Below are 16008 nucleotides of genomic sequence, written 5' to 3' on the forward strand. Positions count from 1 at the left end.
CAAAATATTATAATAAACACAGGAAATAAAAATTCATAGGATCCCAAAATAAAAACACGACTTAAAAAAGTATGAACTTCCCAAATTAAATTCATAGGAAATCTAAAATAACAACACAATTTGTAGACATAAGTGAGACTCAAGAGGGTATTAAAAAAAATGGAAAAAGTTTGAGGAAAGATGAGGTTTGCAGCAACAGCAAGAAAGGAAACCCAAGTTCAAACAACCGAATTGTCCCTTGCATAATATATGAAATTAAAAAGGAATTGGCAAGAACCACCTCAAAATTTTGAATAACACCGTCTTGAAGCTCGTAAATAAGAACAGTACAAGAAGAAAGGAAATGACTTTGCTTTCATTAAGAGAAAAAGAGAGAGAAAAAGAAAGAAAGGGAGGGTATTTTGGCATTTAAAAAAATTAAATATGGGTATTTTTGGCATTTTAAAAGTTTCATTAAAGGGAGCCAAGTGCTTCCCTTGTTTTTGTCCTGCAGCGCTTTTAAGAAGAAGCACCTCTCAAGTGCTTCTTCCAAAACCACTCCAAGTGCTTTTGAATCTCACCCAAAGCGCTTTTGCAATTTTTGCCAAACACCATTTTTAAAAGACAAAAGCGCTTTCACCCATTTAGAAGCGCTTTTCGCTACTTCAAAAGCACTCCCAAACGAGCCCTCTTATTTACACATTGACAAAGACTTCCAAGTCAAAAAGAAAAAAGAAAAAAAAAGAAAAATCTTTCACACTTCCAGTCCTTGCTTTGGACAACAATTGCTTCTTTATGCATCGAACATTTGTTTTTTCCATTGAATGGAATTCGTTCTAAAAGAATACTATACTATTAAACAGCTAGCAGAGTTTCCCTTTTTTATTTTTATTTTTCTGTATCAAACAACAGAGTTTGGTACATCTTGATTCCTGTCATTCATTAGCCATAGGCATAGGCGCATCACCCAACCCTACACCTCTGCATAGAGTCAACGGCATATGAGTGAAGGCAATTATGTTCTTTTACCTATGAAGGTGTCAAGTTTTCATGAAATTTTGTATGGAATGGGAGCAAGTTGTTTGACAAAATGCCTCAAAGAAGACAACCTGCTCTACTGCTCTAATATTTTCGTTCTTCTCTTTGGGCCGTGCAATAGAGGAACTAGGTAGAAGGTATAGAGTTTGTGTTACTAATTTGTGCATAGATATGTTTATATGATTGTGTTTTTTTACATTTCAAATTCAATTGATGTTCACTATTATTGACATGTGGTAGCTTAGTGTTCTTCTATGCAACCAATGCGTACCAGAAAAACCGATGAGGCCTCCTCTTCATCCTCATCATCCGCCTCCTCAAAACGTTGGAGGTACGACGTGTTCATAAGCTTTAGAGGCGAAGACACACGCAAAAACTTCACAGGCCACCTCTACGTGGCACTAAAAGAGGCTGGAATCAACACGTTTATTGATGATGATGAGTTAAGAAGAGGGGAAGATATAGGAGCCGAACTTGTGCGGGCAATCCAAGGGTCTAGGATCTCTGTCATCATCTTCTCCAGCCGGTATGCGGATTCTGGATGGTGTCTTGAGGAGCTGGTTAAGATCATGGAGTGTAAAAGAACACTTGGGCAAATAGTTTTGCCAATATTCTATGATGTTGATCCCTCAGATGTCAGGAAACAGACTGGTAGTTTTGCACAATCATTTCATAAACACAGAGATACAGATCATAATAAGGTACAGAGGTGGAGAGCTGCTCTTCATGAAGCTGCAAATTTATCTGGCTGGGATCTTAGAAACACTCTGGATGGGTAACTACTAAATTTCCTTAGAGAATTTTAATTTTAATTCTTTTTGTTTCTTTTCCTTGACCAAGTTCTTACACACAGCTATGAGTTCTTTTCTTAAATTCTGTTTTTAAAAATTTAATTGCCAACATCATGTACATGAATTGGTTTTCTTAGGCCTCTATATTTATATGTGATGCCTTGAATGATTATAATAAGAAAGCTTAAACTGTTAGGTCTACATGTAAATGCTCCAATAACTTAAATTATTAGAAAGTGGGTCAACAAGTGTTATATTATTACAAAGTTCAACAGAACTCGAAGATTTTGATTTATATCAATTCGATGAATAAGGTATTAGTTTAATTTGCTCTTGTAGTTTAACAATTCTAGTTTTGCTTTAATTTGAACTTACAAAATACCAGGCATGAAGCAAATTTTATAAGGAATATCATTAAGGAGATCACTAGACGATTGAACAACACCTACTTACATGTAGCCCCCTACCAAGTTGGAATAGATTTTCGCGTGCAAGCTCTCAGTGAATGTTTGGGCGTTGGATTCGATGATGTTCGCATAATAGGAATTTCCGGTATGGGCGGAATGGGTAAAACAACAGTTGCAAAAGCGATATATAACGAATTTTACGATAGGTTTGATGGTAAAAGCTTCCTTGAAAGGGTGAGGGAAAAGCAACTGGTTGGCCTGCAAAAACAACTTCTTTCTGATATCTTGAAACCAACCAAGATAAAGGTAAGTAGTGTTGCTGAAGGGATCAATGTGATAGGAAAAAGGCTTGGAAGCTTAAGGGTACTTCTCATAGTTGACGATATAGATAGTGTGGAGCAGCTAGATGCTTTAGCTATAAAACATGACACCTTTGGTCAAGGGAGTAGAATTATTATAACAACAAGAGATGAACATTTGCTAAATACACTTGAAGTTGACCAGATATATCGAGTGCAACCAATGGAAGAAGAAGAAGCTCTTGAGCTACTTAGCTGGCATGCCTTTAAAAATGGTTCTCCAAATCAAGGATATTTCAAGCTCGCAAGAGAAGTTGTTGATTACTGTGGAGGATTGCCACTGGCTCTTCAAGTTTTAGGTTGTTTTTTGGGTACAAGAAGCATAGGAGAATGGGAAAGTACATTGGGTAAATTGAAAAAAATTCCTTGTCATGAAATTCATAATCAGCTCAAAATAAGCTATGATGGGCTAAGTGATGACTACGAGAGGGATATATTCCGTGATATAGCTTGTTTCTTTATTGGAATGGACAAGAACTATGTCACACAAATATTGGATGGTTGTGGCTTTTTTGCGGAAATAGGAATCAAGGTCCTGCTTGAACGTTGCCTTGTAATTGTTGATGAAAAAAACAAGTTGATGATGCATGATTTGCTTCGAGACATGGGCAGAGAAATTGAGCGTGCAGAGTCTCCTAAGTATCCTGGAAAACGGAGTAGATTGTGGCATCCTGAAGATGTAAAATCAGTATTGATAAACAAATCTGTAAGTACTCTCTCAATCAAATTTTATGCATGAGACATCCAATAAATTGTATGCTCTCAATGTGTCTGTAAACAAGTTGATTTCATTATCCATATGACTGTATAGTCTAAGAGAGAACAAAGGAAAAGTGATTTAATTTGTAGTGTATCAACCATTTTTTCATGCAAATAACGTTCTTATTTAGAGTATTTTTTTTTCTTTTAACAGGGAACTGAAGAAATTGAAGGACTTGCTTTAAATTTGCCAAGTATTGAAGAGACTAGTTTCAGTACAGAAGCATTTACAAATATGAAGAGACTGAGATTGCTCAAACTCAACTACGTGAAACTCACTGGAGAATACAAATATCTTTCCAAAAATTTGAGATGGCTCTACTGGTATGGATTTCCTCTAGAGTTCATACCAAAGGACTTGTGTCAGACAAACATAGTTGCTATTGACATGCAATATACTAGCCTCAGACAAGTTCTTTGTACAGATTCGGAGGTACGTGCAATGTGGCCTCAATGAAATCATCAATTCCTTCCTTCTGGTATTGTACATAGCATCATATTCTCTTTCACTTCTTTTTGGATTTTGATTTATGTTTTAATTATTTTGGTTTTGTCTAACAGCTGCTTGAGAAGTTGAAGATTCTAAATCTCAGTCATTCTCATTACTTAACACAATCACCAGACTTTTCAAAACTCCCAAATCTTGAGAACTTGATACTCAAAGATTGTAAGAGTTTGTCCAAGGTTCACAAGTCCATTGGAGATCTCAAAAATCTTACTTTGGTAAATTTGAAAGACTGCCAAATGCTTAAGGGTCTCCCAAAGAGTTTCTATAAGTTGAAATCTGTTAGAACTCTTGTTCTTAATGGTTGTTCACGATTTGAAATCTTGGATGAGAAGTTAGGGAAGCTGGTATCATTGACAACTTTTCTTGCAGATAAGACAGCCATAACAAGTGTACCATCTTCCATAGTACGTCTGAAGAAGCTTGAACAATTGTCTCTATGTGAACTGAAACGGTCTTTGCAGCTACCTCCTTCGTTACGGGGTTTGTGCTCTTTAACGCATTTATCTCTTAGCAACTGCAATTTAAATGCACTTCCTAAGGATCTTGGGAGTATATTCTCATTAAAAAGATTATATCTACATCAAAATAGTTTTCATAGCCTTCCAAACCTCAGTGGCCTTTCCAACCTTATAACGCTATCATTGGATGACTGTAATTTAACTGATGATGCAATTGATTCTATGAATCTTGGGAGTCTATCTTCTTTGTGCAACTTAGGCCTTCGATACAATCATTTTCATACCCTTCCAAGCCTGAGTGGCCTTGCCAAGCTTGAAAATCTGTATTTGGATCATTGCACAAACCTTCGTGAAATCAAAGATTTACCAACAGGTATGGAAAACCTATTCGCCAGTCATTGCACTGCATTGGAAAGAATGCCAAAATTTTCAGAAATGCCACCGGAATATGTGGAAATAGATGATTCCCCCAAACTCATTGAGTTTCCAGGCTTGGATAAGGCGTTAAACTTGGGCATGTCATTATCAATGAAAAGGCGCAATAATATCAGTGATATCCTTCTTGAGGAGGGCATGCTACAGGTTCTCTCTCTCTCTATATATATATGTATGTATGTATAACTGATGTTATCTTTAAAATCTTAACTGACCAACGTGAAGTGTTTTCAGACAACTAAAAGTGCTTAATTGGAACTGTTTAACAGAAATAGTTACTAGTGTTAATGAGTTCTAAAAGCATTTTTTAGTGCTTTCTCAAGAAGCACATATCAAATAATTCCTCAGAAGCGCTTCTAAGTGCTTTCTCAGTAAGATGTGATAGATTTATTGTTTTGCAACGCTTACAACATGTGTGTATATCTATTGCTTATGCACAATATGTGTTATATTTATTGCTCATGCAAATCTTTCTCAACATTGTATAGGGATGGAATGGACCTACTCAACTTATTCTTGGTGGAAGTGATATTCCCCAGTGGTTCAAGCATGTTGGGGAAGGTGGCCAAGTCCATTTTGAAGTGCCTCTTGGTTGTAGTTTAACATCTTTGGCTATATGCATGGTTTATTGTTCTTGTGATGCCAAGTTAACTACTGCTTCCTTTTGTGTTATTAATCATACCAAGTGTGCTAGTTTCGTAGCCAAAATAAACTTCTTAGGAGCTTCCAGTGAAGATTTTCTTTGGCTTGGACATTTATCAAACTATGAGTTGAGTTTGGAAGGGGGCGACTCCGTGGATGTTCTTGCAGAAATTCCAGGTTTCTGGGTGAAGAAAATAGGGATCCGTCTAGTCAATGACAAATTTATCAATGAAAAGGATTCGTTTGATATATGTTATTCCATCCCATACTTGAGTCCCCAAAGAAGATTTTCTGTCGATGTTGATGATGATGACGACAATAAGGACAATGAGGACGATGAGAGTGATGATGATGATGACGATAACGACGAGGATGAGGATGAGGATGAGGATGAGGATGAGGATGAGGATGATGATGACGATGACGACGACGATGACGATGATGATGATGACCAAGACAGCACACCTCCAAAAAATAAGGTTTGATCCTAGTATTGGACCTGGGTAAAGAGAAAAGGTGGACCATTCCACTTTTTGTGCATGGAGGGGCCAAATGCCTAAAACAAAAAGACTTTTTGAAGTAATATTTTGAGATTGGTAGCTCCTATCAGCTAGTGTGGCTGGAATGGTAGCGTGGTGTTTGAAATTACTTTTTTACACTGGTGTTGTAATTGTCATTCTTTCTTATTAATGCATTTGAATTTTCTTTTATTTTTATTTTTTTAAAGAAAGAAACTCGATTGATCAAATTGATAGCACAATCCAAAGTCCTTAAATTAATTCGAACTTTTCTGTATCCCTTCCCCGTATCTAAATTGAGGCACAGAACAATCCCCATAATTTATCCATGTGAACCTTCATGTGAAGGCGTATATATAGAAAATACACATTTTTATTGGCTTTCATTTAGACTATCGCTTGCACTCAAAAAACAAACCTTATGGACCTCACATACAACTCATGAGCACCATATTTTCTTATGTGATGTTATAGTCGAATGCCTGAACTGAACCAACATATATTATGCTTTTCTTGTTTGGTCGGTACTTTCCTTTTTTAGGGAGGAATGGAGAGGAAGCAAGAACTAGAGTGGTCTGAAGCGCAGAAGATTGTGATAAGTGTTGCGTCGATTCAGCTGCACCAAAATGGATTCAGCTGCATCCTCAACTTGTGATACTCGCAAGTGCACGAGCCGTTCGGTAGTATAGCATATGTAAGTGCGAGGTCGATTCCACAGGGATTGGTGATTGAATAATCCAATTCATTTTTCCTACACAAAACAGAAAAACAAGAAAGAAAATAAATAAAACAAGAAAGAAAGAAAAGAAAATAACTCAAACAGATAAGTTCCCAAGTTCAATTAGATTAACGGATTGATTCTAGCTAAAGTATGATTAAGCCATGGTGTCTGGTCCTAACCTTGTATTCCTAATTCCCTAATTTGATCATCTGTTGTCTAACCTAAACTAAGCATTAGGAATCCATTAAGCATAGAAGAACATTTTAAACAACCAAGTATGTATCTAATCCCTGTTGTCGAATGTCCATACGTACTCTTCCTATTCATAGTTCAATTCGAATTAAAGCATGATGTCTACTCTTAATTCAAACCAAGATAGCTAACATGCAAGCCTAAATGGTGATCAATCATTCAAACTAGCATATTAACTTATAAGCATGATGAATAAGAACAAAAATCATAATTGAAACTTGGAAACTAATTAAACTTGAAACTAAAGAAAAGAATTTACATAACAATGAAAAGTAAAGTTGAACTAAGAAAAACTTAAGGAGAATTTCAGCACAAAGATTTTATTACAACAATTGAAAACTAGAAAGAGAAACTAAAAGAATTTGAGGGAGAGAAGGGAGGGGAGCTCTAGAGAAGTGTTTGAGAGCTCCCCCTTTTGGGGGTGTGTTTTGAAGCTTGAAGACTTCTTTATTTATAGGGCTAAGAGGGAGGAACATCATGATGAAATCCAACACCACCATTCCTCTTTTAATACAATCCATAACTCCCACTTCATCTTGTCTATGTTAGTGTGGTTGGAATCAATTCCATCCTATACTTATTTTGCTGCACCTCAAGCTTTCTTCACATGGGATTTCAAAGGTGTTCAATTGTGGCTGCCTTTTGCTGCCAACCCATGTGGGTTTTCTTTTGGTTGCTAGAAAAAACGATTCTTCTGAACCAGGCTTGGTGTAGGAAGGCCTGAGGTTTCAATATGTATCCAATGTGGCTCAAATTTGGATATGTCATAATAGACACCCATTAGAACAACTTTTATGGAGAATGTATTCCCATCTGAGCAGTACAAGTGTACGTTTTGGGCCTTACAAGTTGACTGCTGAAAATAGACTGGAATTGACAATGCATTGCAGTCAGCTTGTGGGCTTGTTTTGGGCTTGATCTTCCCTCCTAAAAAATCTGGAAAAATCTGGATCTTCAAACCCTTTGAATTATCTTTCCAAGAATATGCAGCCCAACTCAAGAAAAAATCGGAAAGACCTTCAAATGTCATTTTTAGCCCAGTAACGCAGATGCTGCTGAATTTGACCTTAAGCTGCCAAAACTTGCATAACTTCCTCTAGGAGACTTGGAATCATGAACCGTAAAATGCTCCAGAAACTAGACTTCCGCATCTTTCCAATGATATATGGCTCATCATCTGGTTCTTCTTGAGCAAGTACAGTCCAATTCGTGAAGTTGACTGATCTGCAGACACCGTTTTGAGCTAACTTGTCTCCAAAATGCATTTAATGAGTCTCAAGCTTATTACACTGAAACAAACACAAAATTTATTAAAAGCACAAGTTTAACTCAAAAACATAACCAAATCATAAATTAGAAGGGTACAAAATGATATGTAATTATGCACTGATCAATAAGCCGAGACCTTGTGGCAGCAGCTAAACAGCAGCTGCAATTTCTTGACGTTGTTGATCGAAACCGGCATCTCTATGACAGCCCTGGTTTGTACAAGGCCATTAACCGGTATGCAGATTAAAAAGTGATTTTGTTGCTATTGCTGTGGTGTTACTTACAATACATGAATTTTCATAGCTCAAATTACTTCATGGTCACAACTCCTAGCACCTTGTTTTTGCAGCCATTTTGTCTTTGTTTGTCTTGGGAGCAAATCCCATCTTAACAACCTTATGGTCCAAAGAAAAATCAAATTTCCGATTTAAGAAAAGAAAATAAACTTTCAGAATCTTCTAGTTCATCAAATGTCTGTAGGATATATTCTTTTTTTTTTTCTTTTCCTTCTGATCCATTAAATAAAAACAATTCAAGATTTGTTGTGAATTGTTTCCTCTGCGAATTTCAGGTACAAATATTGCTGGCTTCCTCTACTTGCCAAACATGCTGAATCTCAGGTTTCAGAAGGTCCTCTAGTCGTGCCTCTTGATTGTGAATGGATTTGGCATTGTCATAGGCTCAACCCGGTAGATTTCTCAGATTAAAATTCACACTTTCTTGGGTGTGTGTGCTCATAACACCAAATTCTCCTAGTTTGGTCACAACTATACTGATCTGCATTTACTTTGTCGGTTTTCCAGGTGCGTTATGTGACTGATTGTGCAAGTCTCTACAGGAGAATCCTGGACAACAAGAATGTGGTATCTTCAACTCAGAGAACTTGCAAAACCAAAACAGAAGAAATTTGGAACAAACTTTATCCTCATGAGCCATATGAACTCGATACGAAAGCACCAAGTATACGAAAGATTTATGCAGCTTCAGAAAGCACCAAGTCTGCTAGTTTCAGCTGTCAGAAGGCAAATCCCGCTCTGTTATCAGGTAATCATTTCAAATATCAATGTATCTGATTCATAATTAGTGGAATACATATCAAGCGGTATAAGTGGCCATTAAATTTCTTATTCTGCTCCAAGGATTTATTTATGAAATGCATATTGCAAGATTCTGAAATATGCTCAGTATAATGTCTCATACTAGAAACTTCCTCTTTTCTCCTTCTGTTAACAATGTCTCGTATATCTGCCAAGTTAATTATCTAATGCATGTACAACAATCCTAACAGGTATCTAGATCTTATGTGAATGACAACCTCTTGCTCAAGGGAGCTGTTGCCGGATATAAAGGTTTTTTGCATATGATCAAAAGAAACAGAGATAGGTCTATTAAGCACTTGTGTTCCAACTTATGACATTGACCTCATCTGGCACTCTCACCAATTGCATCCTGCTTCTTACTATAAAGATCTTGTGGCAATAATGGGCAAGGTGTTAGAGCATGATGACAGATTCTGACAGAACCAAGGGTCAAAAGCTAGATGTTGGGTTTTCTGAGATAACCAAGCAATGGGAAGAAACCTTTGGCACAAGGTACTGGAGAGCGGGAGCAATGTACCAAGGCGGTGCTCCATCTCCTCTCACCATCAGTCTCAGCCAACTGCAATTACAAGCAGTGAGAAAGAAGGTAGTTGTATCTGATTGATACCAAGATATCATTCAGCTTCCTAACAGGATTTCAACCCTTTTTTTTCTTCCTGATTCATATTCAGGTTGGTGCTGATTGTGGCGGTCAAAGATTTACCAGTCGGGCATAAAGGCAGCCTCTTTGTCTCCTTTAGTAAGAAACAGCCAGACCTGTTCTTCAATACCAGGAGAAGGATAAACATTTCTTCTGAATAAGAGGAAATGGTTTCTGGTTTTCAATGCAAACCTACTGGACATATGCTATTTGAACTTATGTCCTATTCTCCTTCGATTTTGTCAATATCAAAGACTCCTATACTATTAAAAAGTTCAACCATCACTCTAGAGGACTTCCTCAGTCCAGTTTCTAAACTGCAAGTAGAGAAGTGGTTTGAGTTGATGGCAAATTCTGCAGTTGTTGGATCAAAGCCCATCAACCTACGCATTGCTCTCTTTTTGACTACTCTGATTCTATCGTCATATGTACTGCACATGGTTTGTACACGTCCATTATCAAAGTCTTGTTTCCTTTCACTCTCTGGAAGGTTTCAAAATGCTAAAAGCTGGACATGTTTTGTTGATGAGGCCAATAATGAGCTTATGAGCATCCAAATGAGGTAACTCAAGCATATAAATTTGATTTCCAAGTACTTTCCAGTTCCTTACAGGAATCAGTTATAAGTAGTTATGGAATTCAGATTCGAGGTTGTGTTTTCACCATGTCACTTTTAGCATGCAAATGTAGTTCAACAGTCGTGAAAAATAGCCATTTATGCTCTCAATTAAAACTTTTCAAATTAATGAACAATTCGAATGTAGAATCATGACAACTTGTTGAACTCATTGACAATATAAGACCTCAAACCAAATGTTACTGGCAATACCTATAGTCATTCAGTCACGTTAATTTTGGAAATCCAAGAACTTCTAGACCGAAGTGTACCTCTACATTGCTCTATCTTTCTCACACACATAAAATCATGAATGAGTTATCTGGTATAAGGGGCTTCTGAGATTGGTACAAGAGCTATGTTGCTTTTCTTATTCTCCCTGATCTTAAAAATATTTATTATTCAGGGAGCGTTGATGGTAGTGAGCCATAATTAGGATCCTGCAATTCTGCATTCAAATTTTTTATCTGTTTGATGTGCATCACAAGGAGTCGATGGTAGCAGAAAGAAGAAACAATTGTCTCCCCAGAAAAGGAAGTAATTCTTATTATATGAGCTATTTTCAAGTGTATTTTTGCTAATTTATGTTCTAAACAAATAATTAAAACAATAATAAAATTCTAATATTAAAAAAACCTAGATAATAAAATTCTTATTATCTTTAGTTTAAATAAATACTAGCCTCTCCTCAAGCGCTTCCGCGCCTGCAAGAGGCTTTTTTAAAAAAAATTTAAATTTATTTTAGAATTAAAAAAGATAATGGGTAGTTATGTTCCATAAAAATAGGATCCATTATCTAATTTTTCTTTTTATTTTAATTTTTTTAATATGAAAAAGTGTGAATTTATCACATTATCCTCATTTAATTAATAATTTCAATTCTTAATGTTTGAATTAAATAAGGGCATTTTATGATATTTTGAATGTTTCACCATTCTCTGCCTTTTGCTTTATATATATAGATGGAAAAAAAATTGCCACAAAAATAAATATGAAATTGAATAATATATAATGGTTTTTATATACTGGTTTAACAAAATAAACTAATGAAGTGCAACGAAAAAAAATTTAGGAATCAGACCAACCCCACCCCCCTCTCTTTCACGTTCTCTTCATGCCACCGCACCCTCTCTCTCTCTCTCACTGCAACCTCACCTTCCAGTAGCTTCCCAGCTCCCCATCTCCCAGTTTTTCATACTTATTTTTATTTTAAACGTTTTTCCTTTTCTTGGAATGAAAATTGATTGGTAATTAGTGTCAAAACATAGAGAATATTGAGAGAAGAAAGTGGAAAGAGTAGAGAGAATGAGAGTTGTTGAATATTTTCTGATTTTCACTTATGTTCATTACTTACAATCAACACATATATATACAAGTTCCTAAGACATTAGTCAAGCCCCCCAAGTTAGGCAACCAACCAAGTTAGGCAACCAACCAAGTTAGGCAACCAAACTAATTAGGCAACCAAACTAGTCAAGCCCCCCAAATATTGTAGGTGCCAAACATAGTAGGTGCCAAACATTAATTGACTATTACTAGCCACATTAATTGACTACTAGACAACATAATTAACATAGACAAATTCAACATATGACAACTTCTAACATTCCCCCTCAAGTTGGTGCATAGATATCACCGATGCCCAACTTGATCAGTGAGTTGTGGAATACTCTGCTAGAAACTGCTTTTGTCAAAATATCTGCCAGCTGGTCTTCGGACTTGACAAACGGAAGCTGAATTTCTTTATTTTCAACTTTCTCTTTAATGAAGTGTCGATCCACTTCAACATGTTTGGTGCGATCATGTTGAACTGGATTGTGTGCAATGGATATTGCAGCCTTGTTATCACACTGTAGATGCATTCCTAATGTAGGTGCATATCCAATCTCTGTAAGCAATTTTCTCAACCAAAGAAGTTCGCAAATTCCTTTGGTCATTCCTCTGAATTCCGCTTCTGCACTAGACAAAGCAACAACATTCTGTTTCTTGCTCCTCCAAGTAACCAAGTTACCTCCCACAAATGTGAAATACCCTGATGTTGATCGTCTATCAGTGACATTCCCTGCCCAATCTGCATCTGTATAGCCACTGATATTCAGATGACCATTCTTAGAGAACATAAGTCCTTTTCCTGGTGCGGACTTCAAATATTTAAGAATCCGAAGAACCGCATCCATATGATCTTCACTTGGACAATGCATAAACTGACTAGCAACACTTACAGCATACGCGATGTCGGGTCGGGTATGGGATAGGTAGATCAGTCGTCCCACCAATCTTTGATATCTTTCTTTGTTAGTGGGTACTTGATTGGGATATTCCCCAAGGCGGTGATTCTGAACAATTGGAGTGTCCACAGGTTTGCAATCTAACATTCCAGTTTCTGCCAATAAATCTAGAACATACTTCCTTTGTGAGAGGAATATGCCTTGCTTTGATCGAGCAACTTCAATGCCCAAGAAGTACTTGAGTCCACCAAGATTTTTCATTTCAAACTCCTTTGCCAAACATTTTTGTAGTTGAGAAATTTCCTGCTTATCATTCCCAGTAATAATCATATCATCAACATAAATGATGAGAGCAGTTACCTTTCCTCCCTTGTGTTTTAAGAACAGAGTATGGTCAGAATTACTCTGCTTAAAACCATAAGTCTTCATTGCCACGGTAAAACGCCCAAACCATGCTCGGGGAGACTGTTTCAATCCATATAATGCCTTTCGCAATCTGCACACCACATTAGCAGGAGTAGATGTAACGTATCCTGGTGGGATATCCATGTAGACTTCTTCTGTGAGTTCTCCATGGAGAAAGGCATTCTTCACATCAAATTGGTGGAGAGGCCAATCGAGATTTGCTGCAATGGACAATAGCACACGAACGGTGTTAAGTTTTGCAACTGGGGCAAATGTTTCTTCATAGTCAATACCATATGTCTGCGTGTATCCCTTTGCCACAAGTCGTGCTTTGTATCGTTCAATTGACCCATCAGCATTGTATTTCAAAGTGTAAACCCATCTGCATCCGACAGTCCGTTTTCCTTGAGGTAAATTCTCCAGTGTCCATGTGTGATTTTTCTCCAGAGCATGCATCTCCTCCCTCATTGCTTGAACCCATTTTGGATCCTTCAATGCCTCACTCACTTTGGTTGGAATATGAATTGCGGATAACTGGTGTACAAAGCCTTGGAGGGGTGCAGATAATTTTTCCGCAGAAACATAGTTTGCAATTGGATACTTTGATACCTTGCCATTATCCGGTGAATACCGAATTGGCGGTTTTCCACGATTCTGTCTATCAGGTAATTTATAACTAACAGTTTCATCAACTAAAACAGTAGATGTAGTAGAATCACGTACCTCAGGAGTATTCTCAGGAGATTGATCAGCTGGTACTGAGATGTGAGGGGGGTCTTCATCATTATCGTCGGCGAAGTAGGAAAAAATATTGTGCTCTCTGCTGTGGAGCGACCGGTCGCTGGGCTCCTGGCGACCGGTCGTTTTTGTACAGATTCGAATTTCAGCTTCAGCGCTTGGAAGCGACCGGTCGCTGGGCTCCTGGCGACCGGTCGTTTCTGGACAGATTCGAAACTCAGTTTCAGCGCTTGGAAGCGACCGGTCGCTGGGCTCCTGGCGACCGGTCGTTTTTGTACAGGTTCGAATTTCACCTTCAGAACTTCTATGCGACCGGTCGCTAGGCTCCTGGCGACCGGTCGCTTTTGGGCAGGTTACATTTTCTTCTGGACTTTTGGGATCCGTTTTGCTCCAATCTTCAAGTTCTTGAATTTCCAGGGCCTCCTTGCCCAGTGGTTCTCTTTGTATGTCTCTGTGAGGCGAAGAGTTGGACATCGGATCATGAAAAAACATTTCCGATTCCATAAAAGTGACATCCAAAGTGACATATGTACGACGACTGGAGGGGTGATAGCATCGGTATCCCTTCTGATGGGCAGCATAGCCTACAAACACACATCTGAGAGCACATGGATCAAGTTTGCCACGTTGATTCTTATGGAGGTGGACGAATGCTACACAACCAAAAACTCGGGGCGGAAGCATCTGAACGGAGGGCAAGGGCCCATGTTGGGCAAGTGCTTGTAATGGAGTCCGGAAGTCTAAAACTTTGGAAGGCATTCGATTGATGAGGTACACTGCGGTGACTATAGCATCATCCCAATGGTGGCGAGGAACATGAGCGCCAATCAAAAGAGCTCGTGCTGTTTCAAGGAGGTGTCGGTTTTTTCGTTCCGCAACACCATTCTGTTGGGGAGTTTGAGGACAAGTGGTCTCATGGATGATGCCATGTATCTGGAAGTAAGTCTGAAAATCATGGTTGATATATTCACCCCCATTGTCAGAACGAAGGACTTGAATCTTGGTAGAGAATTGAGTTTCAATTTGCTTGTGAAATGACTGGAATATAGGGAACACATCAGTTTTATTTTTCATCATGAAGAGCCAAGTCATGCGGGTACAATCATCTACAAAGGTGATAAACCACCGGAAGCCAGAAGTTGTAGGGATAGGTGAAGGACCCCAAACATCAGAATGTATCAAAGCAAATGGAGCAACACTTTTATTTGTACTTGATGGATAAGAGACTCTGTGACTCTTGGCTAAGATACAAGTATCACATTGGAAATCAGTGGTACAGTAATTCGAAAACAAATCTGGAAATAGATGTCTCATATAGCCAAAAGACGGATGCCCCAAACGCCGGTGCCATAACCAAAGTTGTCGATCCTTCCAAGTCGATGAGTGCTTCACACTATGTGCCCTTCCCATACTGAAATCATCCACATAGTACAACCCCCCTCTCTTAGTACCACGACCAATGATCTCCTTGGTGAGAATATCCTGAAATAAACAAAAATCGGGATACATGAGTACACAACAATTTAGTTGCTCAGTAGCTTGGCCAACAGATATCAATTTATTAGACAACGATGGGACAAGCAAAGTATTTTGAAGAGTAAGGGATGGAGAGAGGCCAATGGTTCCAGCACCAATCACAGGAGAGGTAACACCATTTGCGTTGGCAATACTTGTTCGTTGTGGTGTGGTTGTGCTTAGAAAATCGGTTGGATCAAACGTCATATGATCTGTGGCTCCTGAATCAATAATCCAACCTGTGGAGTCACTTGTATATGATGTATGAAATACATATCCACAGTTACCTGAGTTACTGAAAGATGAAGAGTCCTTTTCTGATGTTGAGGTAGACTCTTCATGAGGAATTAACGTTACCAGAGGATCCGAGGTGACAAGGGCAGCACGACCCGTTCCTCCAGCAGCAAGTTTACGAGCCTTGAGACCATCCCACCAATCTGGATAACCATGTAGTTTAAAACAAGTTTCTCGAGTGTGCTTTGGATTCCCGCAGTGAGTGCAACCACTCCCATCTGTGGGAGCCTTGGGTCGAGAAGGTGGAGTAGTCTTATTGGCAGCTGTCTGTAGCTGGAGATGAGCAGTTGGAATTGGGCGAGAGGGTCGGTATGTTCCTTTTGTTACCAATCCTAC

At 38.2% G+C, this 16008-nt stretch overlaps 1 protein-coding gene and 1 pseudogene across 1 annotated transcript; both read left to right on the plus strand.

Moving 5' to 3' along the window:
* Positions 1-682: 682 nt before the first annotated feature.
* LOC110772079 (disease resistance protein RUN1-like) lies at positions 683-6092 on the plus strand. The gene is made up of 6 exons (XM_021976459.2): positions 683-1154; positions 1258-1792; positions 2194-3280; positions 3488-3766; positions 3895-4881; positions 5223-6092. The coding sequence occupies exons 2-6, from the start codon at positions 1272-1274 to the stop codon at positions 5859-5861; spliced, it is 3513 nt and encodes a 1170-aa protein (XP_021832151.2). The 5' UTR covers positions 683-1154; positions 1258-1271; the 3' UTR covers positions 5862-6092.
* Positions 6093-6199: 107 nt separating this feature from the next.
* On the plus strand, positions 6200-10442 carry LOC110772043 (glycine-rich domain-containing protein 1-like; annotated as a pseudogene).
* Positions 10443-16008: the final 5566 nt, after the last annotated feature.

This window comes from Prunus avium, chromosome 1, assembly GCF_965620075.1.
Source record: "Prunus avium chromosome 1, drPruAviu1.hap1.1, whole genome shotgun sequence".
Lineage (NCBI taxonomy): Eukaryota > Viridiplantae > Streptophyta > Magnoliopsida > Rosales > Rosaceae > Prunus > Prunus avium.

Coding starts and splice junctions, on each gene's coding strand:
- LOC110772079 (XM_021976459.2), top strand. CDS start 1,272: ATGCAACCAATGCGTACCAGAAAAACCGATGAGGCCTCCTCTTCATCC. Junction 3,767..3,894: donor TTCTTTGTACAGATTCGGAG/GTACGTGCAATG, acceptor TTTGTCTAACAG/CTGCTTGAGAAGTTGAAGAT. Junction 4,882..5,222: donor TTGAGGAGGGCATGCTACAG/GTTCTCTCTCTC, acceptor AACATTGTATAG/GGATGGAATGGACCTACTCA.